At 43.1% G+C, this 12,086-nt stretch overlaps 1 protein-coding gene across 1 annotated transcript in view; it reads left to right on the forward strand.

Moving 5' to 3' along the window:
• LOC136329466 (gasdermin-C-like) overlaps positions 1-12,086 on the forward strand; it is a 123,425-nt gene that overhangs the window by 49,718 nt on the left and 61,621 nt on the right. Inside the window, exons 4-5 of the mRNA XM_066265664.1 lie at positions 6,475-6,658; positions 7,291-7,459. Coding sequence (XP_066121761.1) covers positions 6,475-6,658; positions 7,291-7,459 — 353 coding nt within the window. The remainder of the gene's footprint in view (positions 1-6,474; positions 6,659-7,290; positions 7,460-12,086) is intronic.

Genomic DNA, 12,086 nt, shown 5'->3' on the forward strand with positions numbered 1-12,086 from the left:
AGTCTTCCTTCCTCTTGAATTTTTTGAAATAGCTTGAGAAGAATAGGAGTTAGTTCTTCTTTGACTATTTGGTAGAATTCACTTGTGAAGCCATCAGGCCCAGGACTTTTCTTTGTTGGGAGTTTTTTTTGATAACTGTTTCTATCTCATTTGTTGTAATTGGTCTGTTTAGGTTTTCTGATTCTCCCAGATTGATTTTTGGAAGATTGTATGTTTCAAGGAACTTGTCCATTTTATCTAGGTTGTCTAGTTTTTTGGCATACAGTTCTTCATAGTATTTTCTTACAATATTTTGCATTTCTGTTTTGTCAGTTGTTATTTCTCCACTCTCATTTCTAATTTTATTTATTTGAGTCCTCTCTCTCTTTTTCTTGGTGAGTCTAGTTAAAGGTTCATCGATCTTGTTTACCTTTTCAAAGAACCAGCTCCTAGTTTCATTGATCCTCTGTATTGTTTCTTTAGCCTCTATGTCATTTATTTCTGCTCTGATCTTTCTTATTTCCTTCCTTCTACTACATTTGGGCTTTACTTGCTGTTCTTTTTCTAGTTCTTTTAGATGCAGGGTTAAGTTATTTATTTGAGCTTTTTCTAGTTTCTTAAGGTGTGCCTGTAGTGCTATGAACTTCCCTCTCAGTACTGCTTTTGCTCTGTCCCATAAATTTTGAGTTGTTGTATGCTCATTGTCATTCATTTCTAGGAATTTTTTTATTTCTTCTTTGATCTCATTGTTAATCCATTCCTTATTTAACAACCTGCTATTTAGTTTCCACGTGTTTGAGAATTTTTGAGCTTTTCTGTTGTGGTTCATTTCTAGTTTCATGCCATTGTGATCAGAGAAAGTGCTTGATATGATTTCAATCTTCTTAAATTTGTTGAGATCACTTTTGTGCCCTAACATGTGGTCTATCCTAGAGAATGTACCATGAGTACTTGAAAAGAATGTATATTCTGCTGCTTTAGGGTGAAAGGTTCTTAAGATATCTATTAAATTGAGTTGATCTCTTGTGTCCTTTAAGTCTGCTGTTTCTTTGTGAATTTTCTTTCTTGAGAATCTATCTAGTTATGATATTGGGGTATTGAAATCCTCTACTATTATAGTATTGCTGTTGATCTTGCCCTTTAAATCCATCAAAGTCTGCTTTATGTATTTAGGTGCTCCTATATTAGGTGCATAGATAATTATAATAGTTATATCTTCCTTTTGGATTTCTCCCTTTATTATTAGTTAGTGGCCTTCTTTATCTCTTACTATATCCTTTGTTTTAAAGTTCAATTTTGTCTGATATAAGTATTGCTACCTCAGCTTTTTCTTCATTTCCATTTGCATGAAATGTTTTTTTCCATCCTTTTACCTTCAATCTATGTGCATCTTTTGTTTTAAGGTGTGTCTCTTGTCTACAGCATATGTACGGGTTTTGTTTTCTTATCCATGCAGCTACCCTATGTCTTTGGATTGGATCATTTAATACATTTACATTTAAGGTTATTATTGATATGTAGTTATTTATTGCCATTTTATTCTTTAAAGCTGTATTCCTTTTTTGCTATATTCTTTTCCCACTTTGATCTGTTTACAACAGGCCCCTTAACATTTCCTGCAGCATTGGTTTGGTTGTAATGAATTCCTTGAGTTGTTTTTTGTCTGGGAAGGTTTTTATTTCTCCTTTGATTTTAAATGATAGCCTTGCTGGATAAAGTAGACTTGGTTGTAGGTTCTTGTTCTGTATTACTTTGAATATTTCTTGCCATTCCCTTCTGGCCTGAAGTGTTTTGGTTGAGAAGTCGAATGTCATCCTTATAAAGACTCCTTTGTAGGCGATAGCTTTTTTTTCTCTTGAAGCTTTTAATATTTTCTCTTTATCACTTAACTTTGGTATTTTAATTATGATGTGTCTTGGTGTAGGTTTCTTTGGGTTTCTCTTTAATGGAGTTCTCTGTGCTTCTTGAACTTGTGAGAGTTTCTCCTGCCTTAATTTAGGGAAGTTTTCAGCTATGATATGATTAAACAAAGTCTCTATCCCTTGTTTTTTCTCTTCTTCAGGAACCCCTATGATGTGGATGTTATTTCTCTTCATGTTGTCACAGAGCTCTCTAAGAGTTTCCTCAGACTTTTTGAATCTCTTTTCTTTTTTCTTCTCTGCTTTCTTGCCTTCATTGAAGTTGTCCTCCAACTTGCTGATTTGATCCTCAGCTCTATCCATTCTGTTTTCAATTCCTTCCATTGTGGTCTTTATTTTTGATATTGTATTTGTCATCTCCGACTGATTCTTTTTTAATATTTCAATATCCTTTTTTATACTTGCTATTTCTTTATTTAGGTGTTCATAATGACCATCCATTGTTGTTCTAAGATCCCTAAGCATCCTTACAATCATTATTATGAACTCCACATCTGGAAGTTTGATTATTTCCATATCACTCAGTTCATCTCCTGAAGGTTTCTCTTGTGGTTTTATTAGGATTGCACTTCTTTGTCTTCTCATTATCTGTGTTTGGGTGTTTTGTCTATAGAGTTGGTTGAGTCTAGGCTTGGTGTTTTCTGCCTCCAGTTTTCAATTGTGTTATTTCTAGGTCTTCTTGGGTTGGTATCAGCTATTATTTGTAATCCACTTTCAGATTTGGGCCGCTTTGAAGTCTTGATTTGTTTATTTTCTTAACAGGTGATAGTCTTGTTTACTGATCTCAGCAGGGGGCTTCCTTGAAACTGTACCCAGGAATGTGGGGGGTATAACCTGAGACTCTGAAGGCCTCTTCTGCCAGTTACTCTCTCTTGGGGCAGGGTGTTTTCTCAGCTTCAGTAGAGGAAGGTGTATCTCAGATTTCCATGGAGACCTGAGTTACTGCCCTTCCTCCCCACTTCTTGTTTTCAGCTGTGTCTTGTTGCTCTGATTGGAGCTGGAGAGATGTCTGGAGATCTGTGACCCAGAAGCACTTTAATCTTTTGTTTTGTGGAAGGATCAACCCCTCCCCCAGCTATGGCCTCCTCCAGCACTGGATGAGTCAGCTTCTCAAGTCATCCCCTGCATTCCTCTGCCCCTCACCATCTGTCTCTCTCTCTCTCACCTTTCTTTTTGGAAGGCAAGCTGGCCCTTTCAACACATCTCATTCACTAGTCACCAGACAAATGGCTGTGTGCAGTATTTTCTGCTCTTTTCCTCATGCTCCTCTCTGTTCTTGTAAGCAGGGGAGATTCAGACGCTCCCTACCAGGTTTGTTGTGGCTTTTTCTTTGCTCCTTGGTTTTTGAGAGCTGTTCTTGTAGTCCAGAGTTGGTTTTTCATGCTGATTTTTCCTAAATTAATTTGTAATCCAGTTTGGTGGTGTGAGCTGGAAGTCTGTCCATCTGCCTAATCCACTGCCATCTTCAGGTTTCCCCTGTTGGATATTTGGATGCAAATGTAGTATGGCATGTGTCACAGTGCCGCTTTATATTTGACCGTTTCATTGATGCAATTTTATCATTGCATGTTAGACACACTGCAGAACCTGCTTTCTCCACAAAGGTGAATTTCTCTGTTCATTCCTGCTGAAAAGTACGATATTCCTCATCTTCTTTTTGTTTAGCCATTTTCTTCATCAAAAGAGTTTCTGCAATTAGCTAGCTGACTACTTGATTAAAAGGAGGGAAGTTTACTTCCTGACCTCACAACGGCCTGTGTACATTATGCATTATCAAATAAAAATTTGGTGTTGTCCCAGAGGACAGCTGTGATTGGTTCTAGCTATCCACAACTATGAACATAAGTGGTAGGAAATGAATGGATTGTAAAACATGAGAATGTTTTATATTTTTAATGTTATTATTATTTTTTTTATTAAAGATTTGTCTGCGAGGCAGATGCATCCATCAAAAGAGCCACATCTGGCTCATGAGCCATAGGTTCCCAACCTCTACTCTATCCACTGCACCACTGCCTGGCCAGGCTTGGGTTCATCTTTAATGGAACTCTCTGTGCTTCTTGAACTTCTGTGACTTTTTTCTTCAGCACATTAGGGAACTTCTCAGCTATGATTTCTTCAAACAAGTTCTCTATGTCTTGTTCATTCTCTTCTCATTTAGAATCCCCTATGATGCAAATGTTGTTTCATTTGATGCTGTCACAGAGGTCTCTCAGAGTTTCCTCAGCATTCATTAGCCTCCTTTCTTTTTGCTGTTCTACTTCTGTGCTCACATTTATCTTGTCCTCTAAATCAGTGCTTCGATTCTCCACGTCATCCACCTGCTGTTCATTCCTCCTAGTGCAGTCTTCATTTTAGATACTATATTTAGCATTTCTAACTGGTTCTTTTTTATGGTTTCTGTGTCCTTTTCACTGCTTACTCTCTCTTTGTTTAAGTTCTCACTGAGGTCGTCCATACTTACTCTTAAGTTTCTTAAGCATCCTAATAACCAGTATTTTAAACCTTGTGTCTGGTATGTTGGTTGCTTCCATTTCATTTAATTCTTTTCAGGGGATTTCTCCTGCTGATTCATTTAGGGTATATTTCTTTGTCTGCCCATTTAATCTGTGTATTAGGTAGCTCTGTTCTGACTCCCAAATTTGTTGTGATGTCTTTAGAAGAAAGATGGGATCAGTGGTACTAACATCCAGGTCACCTGAGCACCTTGCTCTAGGATGCTTCTTGAGGGTAATATTTACCCTCCTGTTGTGAGATTTGCCTCCGCTGGGTTTGGTGCCTTATGAGCTCTCACTGAGGACATGGCACTAGCGATGCTAATTGAATCATTCTCCAGGGTTGCCTGTAGCTGGCCAGTGGATGTGTTGGTTCTGGGCCTCCTAGGACGAAACCTGGTGCAGTCCAGTGTAAGACACGGCCATGACTGGGCCCCCAAAATCGTTTTGGAGCCATGAGGAGTCCAGAGCTTCTGGTTGCCTCTGCTCTGCTTAGTGGGATAGGGAAGGACCAAGCTGTGCACTTAGGCTGCCCTTTACCAGTATTGGGCCTGGTGGCAGGTCAGCAAAAGACCCAAGGTTCCCTGAGGGCCACTTCCTGCTGCCTCTGTCTGCTTGTTAGGCTGGCCCCTGATAAAAACTCTGGTACAGTACAGAGGCTGGGGCTAATCGAGCAGCAGGAATGGTGATGGGGTGGTTCCTACCCTGGTCCCCGGGGTCAGTGTGTCCTGAATTTTTTCACAGATCTCAGTAGAGTGTGACCACTGGGAGTCTGGTGGGTGTGTCCTCTGAAACCCAGAGATTTGGTCTGGCCACAGTGTGACAGTTTCTATTGAAACTCCCCTGAGGTGAATGCACCAGTCATATTCATGGGAATGCGGGCATTTACCTCTTCTTTGTCACTTCCAACCAATGAAGCAAATGCTCATGGCTCCCCTGACCTGACAGAGACTGCCAGTCTAGGTATCTCATCTCTGCTCACTGAAGATACTTTGCTAGATAGTTATCTAAGGAAGACCTAGAGCCATCCCAGCTGACATGGGGATCGTTTGCACATGCATAGTCCTTCCATGTGGAGACAGGGCAAAGGCCTATGTAATATAGCATCAATGTCAATTGTTTCTGAATGACACATGAAAACTCATTGAATCTCCTGTGTAAGACTCACCTGGTCTTTGTACTTCTATCAGCTCCTAGCAACATGCCCTGCACGTTTGAGAGAGCTACCAGGGGATTGGTCAAGGAGATTGGACACGAAGAACTCAGGCCTGTCAAAAGTTTACTGAGTGCCACCAAAAGACGCCGCTTTATTCTAGTATGGAGGAAGAAGGCTCACTCACAGTTTTGGAAACTACGTGAGATTCCACTTGACGTCTCCCTCATGCACATCCTTGAACCAGGCACTTCAGTCCAGGGTATTGTCAGCCAGGGGCGTAGGTGGCCAGGGCTGCAAACAAGGGTCAGAGGGAAGGGGTGCAGCAATCAAGGCATTCTGAGACCACCACAGAAGGGGACCTCAGGATCACCTCACCCATGGGCAAGGGGCAAGGAACAAGGAACTAAGAGTATCTGAGAAGTTACTAATCATGACCCCAGGTTTATTTAATACTGACAGCAGCCTCTTGGGCAAAGAAAATAATACCCATTTTACATAACAATAAGTGAAAGTTTATAAAATGATTTGTTCCAAGTTACATACCTGGGAACTGGGAGGAGTAGGACTCAAACCCAAGCCTGTCTGTCCCCAAGTCCCCAACATTTACAGCTTGTGAGCCCCCTCCTGGGGCTGACACTGTGCCTGGAGAGATGATGTGGGTCTCCTAGACACAGGTCCAAGTGATGTCATCATTTCTTAGGTGTAGGACATCATCCATGTCATCCAGCCCCTGGGTGGACACAAACACTGTCCTCAGTGGTAATGTACACTCACAGGATGAATTGATGAGTTAGCTTTCTGGCTGAGAGACTCAGTTGAGTAGGAGGGTGGGGCGATGAGGGCTCAGTCGTTCCGTCTCCATCCATCTCCCAGCTGGTCCCGAGGGAATTCCGGGCTAATGCTCAGCCCCCTTGTCTGGTTCCAGATTCTGCTGTGGAAGCTCCCGTCCTCTTCAGTGACACTGTGGTCAGGAAGCAGCAGGCGGGTGGCAGTGTGAATGCTGGGGCAGATGTGAGCTTCTCGGGGGAGGCTACTCAGTGCCAAGGGTTCTCCTTTGAGTATCAGATTGTCAGCACCCCACATGAATCCTGGACAGAACTTCAGAAGAGGTGAGGACACAGGAGGGGAAGGAGCTGGTCAACAGCCCCCAAGCGGTGCTGTCCTTGTGGGCGAGGGGGTGTCTGATAGACTTTGTTCCTGAGGCTCAGAATGAAGAGAATGGCATGTTTGATCGTACTGTTCTTCTAGGCATTCATACATTCATTCATTCAACCAATGATTATTAGTTATGTAATAAATTTTAATATGGTTGCAATTGTTCATTACTCTGCTATTTTGAGGTAAGGATAGAGTAATAAGAAGACAAGTAAAATTCCTTGTCTGAAAACATATGTAGTGGGGCAAGGGTAATGCAATAAGTAAGAAAATAAGCAATAAAGAAGCCTGACCTCTGGTGGTGCAATGGATAAAGTGTTGACCTAGAATGCTGAGGTCACTGGTTCAAAACCCTGTGCTTGTCTGGTCAAGGCATATATGGGAGATGATGCTTCTTATTCTCTCCCCTTCTCTCTTTCTCTTTCTATCTCTCTCTTTCATTTTCTCTTCTCTCTAAAAGGAATAAATTAAAAATAGTAAAAAAATACAAATTCAAAGTCTCTGCACCCTTCCTGGTCCTGAGGAGGGTACCCCAGGCTTCCTTGAGAGGACACCTCTTCCCACTCTGACCCTCCCCTCTCCCCAGGAAACTGAGGGACCCAGAGCTGTCCTTTCTAGGGCAGTGCCGAAGAGCAGCAACACACCTGTATGTGGTGACCGAGATAGTGGAACTGCTCAAGGATGCCGAGCTGAAAGATCTCAGTAGCCAGAGTATCTTGGGGAAATTCTCCATCCCTCTGAATATTTTTGTCAAGGTATGAGATGGGGACACCTACTGATACATAGGAATTAGATTGAATTATGCGGTATGACACCTGCTTTGTGTGCATGGTGGACTCTGGCAAATCTGAAGGGGTGGCTGCCACACTGTGTCCATGTTCAGTTTATGCGGGAGGAGATGAGGGACCACTCACAGCAACCTTAGCGGTGATGAACCCTGGATGCCGTGACGTCCTGGGAAGAGTGATAGAAGGGGTGAGATTTAAATACACTCTTAAACCTCCAAAATGGGTCTAAGAGAATAGCACAAAGGAGGTCAGAAAATCTCTCAATATCAACCAAAATGAAAATACCATGATGTCCTACTGTACACTTAAAAATTTGTAGGACGTCGCCTTTCCTTTGACCTCAATAGAAATTAAATGGCAGGGGTAAATAATAATAAAGTTTATTTATTTATTTTTAAGTATTTATTGATTTTTGAGAGATAGAACAGGTGAAAGAGAGAGAGAGCAGACAGACAGACATGCAGAAGATAGAAACATCAATCTGTTTCTGTACGTGCTTTGACTGGGGAATGAGCAGGCACCTTGAGTGCATCAGAATGACACTCTAGCCAACTGAGCTATCTGGTCAGGGCCCTAAAATTTGTAATATTCAAATAAATTTATACTTTTTTGGGGGTAGAACTTAAATTAATCTTTCTTTCATAGCAAGATACGGAATCTTACATTTACCCCCAAATACCTTATTGTCGTGTTCCTATTGAACAACGTACAAATTCATAAAACAAACTACAAAACAGCAGAAACAACAACAGTCAAGAAATACCTGACCTCTTTCAGCACCCTCAGACTTTTTTTTTTTTTTTTTCTGAAGCTGGAAACAGGGAGAGACAGTCAGACTCCCGCATGCGCCCGACCGGGATCCACCCCGCACGCCCACCAGGGGCGACGCTCTGCCCACCAGGGGGCGATGCTCTGCCCCTCCAGGGCATTGCTCTGCCATGACCAGAGCCACTCTAGCGCCTGGGGCAGAGGCCAAGGAGCCATCCCCAGCGCCCGGGCCATCTTTGCTCTGATGGAGCCTCGGCTGCGGGAGGGGAAGAGAGAGACAGAGAGGAGGGAGGGGGGGTGGAGAAGCAAATGGGCGCCTCTCCTATGTGCCCTGGCCGGAAATTGAACCCGGTTCCCCCGCACACCAGGCCGATGCTCTACCGCTGAGCCAACTGGCCAGGGCCTTTTTTTTTCTTTTCTTTTTTTTGCATTTTTCCGAAGCTGGAAACGGGGAGGCAGTCAGACAGACTCCCGCATGCGCCCGACCGGGATCCACCCGGCATGCCCACTAGGGGGCGATGCTCTGCCCATCTGGGGTGTCGCTCTGTTGCGACCAGAGCCATCCTAGTGCCTGAGGCAGAGGCCACAGAGCCATCCTCAGTGCTCGGGCCATCTTTGCTCCAATGGAGCCTCAGCTGTGGGAGGGGAAGAGAGAGACAAAGAGGGAGGAGAGGGGGAGGGGTGGAGAAGCAGATGGGCGCCTCTCCTGTGTGCCCTGACCAGGAATCGAACCCGGGACTCCTGCACGCCAGGCTGACGCTCTACCACTGAGCCAACTGGCCAGGGCTTCCTCAAACTTTTAATAGGTTTTCTTTTTTTAATTTTTTGGACTACGTAGACTTAAAGTCATTTTATGAAAATTATGTCACAAAAGTTGAAAGGTAAATGACAAACTGGTAATTATTAATATTTTTAAGTGAGAGGAAGGAAGATAGATTCCCGCATGCACCTCTCCTGGGATCCAACAGCAACCCCGTTGGGGCTGATGCTCAGACCAACTGTGCCACTGGCTGCAAAAGGGAAATTGACAGAGACGAGGGAGGCAGAGGGGAAGAGAAGCAGATGGTTGCTTCTCACGTGTGCCCTGACCAGGGCTTGAACCTGGGATGTCTGCATTCTAGGCTGACATTCTATCCACTGAGTGAGCTGGCCAGAATCTAATTATTATTTTTGATATATATGCAAACAAAGATGTAAATTTTTAATTGGTAAAGAGCTCCTACAAAGCAATAGCAAAAAGAGATCAGAAAACTATCAAACAAAACATAGCCAAAAATTAGGAAAAGATATTTACAAAGAAAACACCATTGCTGTCGTCCCTTGCCGTATCGTGGCTCATCTTTCGCAGTCTGACTGTATCGTGGATTTTTAAATTGTATATATCTAATTTTGTACTGTAGATTTTTCGCTATATTGCGGGATTTTGTGGTATATAGGTCTTTTTATATATTTATATTTTAATCATTTTTGTGGTAATATAAGCATTTTCTAGCCTAAAAAATTAAAAACAATATAAAAAACTTTATTTTATTTATTTATTTTTCTGAAGTTGAAAACGGGGAGGCAGTCAGACAGACTCCCACATGTGCCCGACCGGGATCCACCCAGCATGCCCACTAGGGGCGATGCTCTGCCCATCTGGGGCGCCGCTCTGTTGCGACCAGAGCCATTCTAGTGCCTGAGGCAGAGGCCATGGAGCCATCCTCAGCGCCCGGGCCAACTTTGCTCCAATGGAGCCTTGGCTGCAGAAGGGGAAGAGAGAGACAGAGAGGAAGGAGAGGGGGAGGGGTGGAGAAGCAGATGGGCGCCTCTCCTGTGTGCCCTGGCCGGGAATCGAACCCAGGACTCCTGCATGCCAGGCCGATGCTGTACCACTGAGCCAACCGGCCAGGGCTCAATATAAAAAACTTTAAAAATATATTAATTAAAACATAGTAAAACAGTATTAAATCAAAATAAAGCCTTAAAAATATATAAATAATAAAATACATATAAGGTTGCTACTTCATGGATTTTCGCCTATCATGAGGTTTCTGGAACCAAACCCCCTCGATAGACAAGGGACCACTGTAAACACATGAGATGATTATTTTACTAATAATGAAGCAATGAAATACAATTAAAACAGGGATTTATTGCCTTACAGGGTAGCTTATCTTGTTAGAGCATTGTCCAGATAAGCCAAGGTTGTGGGCTCCATCCTGAGTCAGGACATGTACAAGAATCAACCAGTGAATGCATAAATATGTGATACAACAAACAGATGTTTTTCTCTCTCTCTAAATCAATCTATGAAAAAAATTAAATAAAAAACAGTGAAATAAAGTTTTTTTGTCATTTTCCATTTTTATTTTTTTAATTTTAATTTTTAATTTATTGTGTCAATATGGTTTCAAGTGTCCCACTCAATATAACATCCTCTGCCCCCCACATCGTGCCCCTATGTCTTATGCAAAGCCTCTTTCCATCCCATTTCCAATATGTTCCCTTTATCTGCAGTTTGAATTCATAGGTCTGAGATATTTAAATTTATTTTTTTCTTCATCTTGCTGGCAGTTCTCTGCACTTTGTGGATGTATGGTTTGTTGTCTAACATCAATTTGGGGAAAATCTCAGTTATTAGTGCTTGAAATATTTATTTTTACTTCTCTCTTCTCTTTCTATTCTGTTACCATTTTTGTAATTGTCCCACAGTTCTTGGATATTATGTCCCATTTTCCTCTTTGCGTTTCATCTCCCTCTAGAGCCGGCCAGTGCGCATGCGTCTACCTTGGGGAAGGTCTCAGTTTCCATAGTGATCCTGGCTGTGGGCCTCTTCAGTTCTAAAAGAGCTGTATAAGAATACAGGTTTGGGGGGGTTCACAGGATGTGAGCTATACCCCTGCTTTATTCACATGGTTACCATGTGCAAATTGCATGTACTCGCTCTCCATGTATGAATAGACATATGTGTATACATGTGCATGTTGCACACGAGAGCACACATGTACAATTCCGAGCACACTGTGTTCTGCAGGGTAAATGTTAGTGTCACTCTTAGGTGCTCAGGGACCAGTGCTCAAGGATTTCTGATATTGTGTCCATGTCTGTGGTCACACTGATCACAGTGCAGGACCAGGACGTAACTCAGAAGCTCCTGTCCCTGTAGTGTCTCTGCATGACCCCTGGCTCTTGGGACCGAAGGTTCTCTCTTCCTGACCTCAGAGACTGACCTGTCACATGTGTCACTGTTTCTTCAAGGTGCGGAGCATCCTGGAGCCCAACTTCCTATGCTCTGGGAGCGTCCCCTTCACCCTCAACCCCGAGCTCCTGGCCCCGCTCCAGGGGGAGAGTTTGTCCCTAACCTATGGCCTGCTGGCCGAGTGTGGCCTGAAGATGGAGCTGAACAGCCCCATGTCAGCCTGGGAGCCGGAAGCCAAGGAGCCCCTGTGCGCCCTGTATGGGGCCCTCTGCATTCTGCAGCATCTGGCTGAGTCCTGTGCGCCCCCTAGTGGGCAGGCGGAGGAGTCCATTCAGTGAGGCCCTGTCAGTCCTGGTCCTGTCTTTTGTTGTCAACACCTCCAAGCTGTTCTCTGTATGTATCTGTATGAGTTTGTGGGTATTTTAAGATTTTACTTAAAAGTGATATACAAACTTTCTGTTTGTCTGTTTGACTTATTTACTTAGCATAAGGCCTTTAAAGTTTTTCTGTATGTTTGCAGACTGGCTGCTGGGTTGGGGGAAGAATTGGAGGGGGCACACATGGACGTAGGGAAAACACTGAAGGAGTTTCTCTCATTGTCCAGGCCCTCCGTGGTATATTTTAAAAGGTAGGAGCTTGAAAAGT

The sequence above is a fragment of the Saccopteryx bilineata genome, chromosome 3, assembly GCF_036850765.1.
Source record: "Saccopteryx bilineata isolate mSacBil1 chromosome 3, mSacBil1_pri_phased_curated, whole genome shotgun sequence".
Lineage (NCBI taxonomy): Eukaryota > Metazoa > Chordata > Mammalia > Chiroptera > Emballonuridae > Saccopteryx > Saccopteryx bilineata.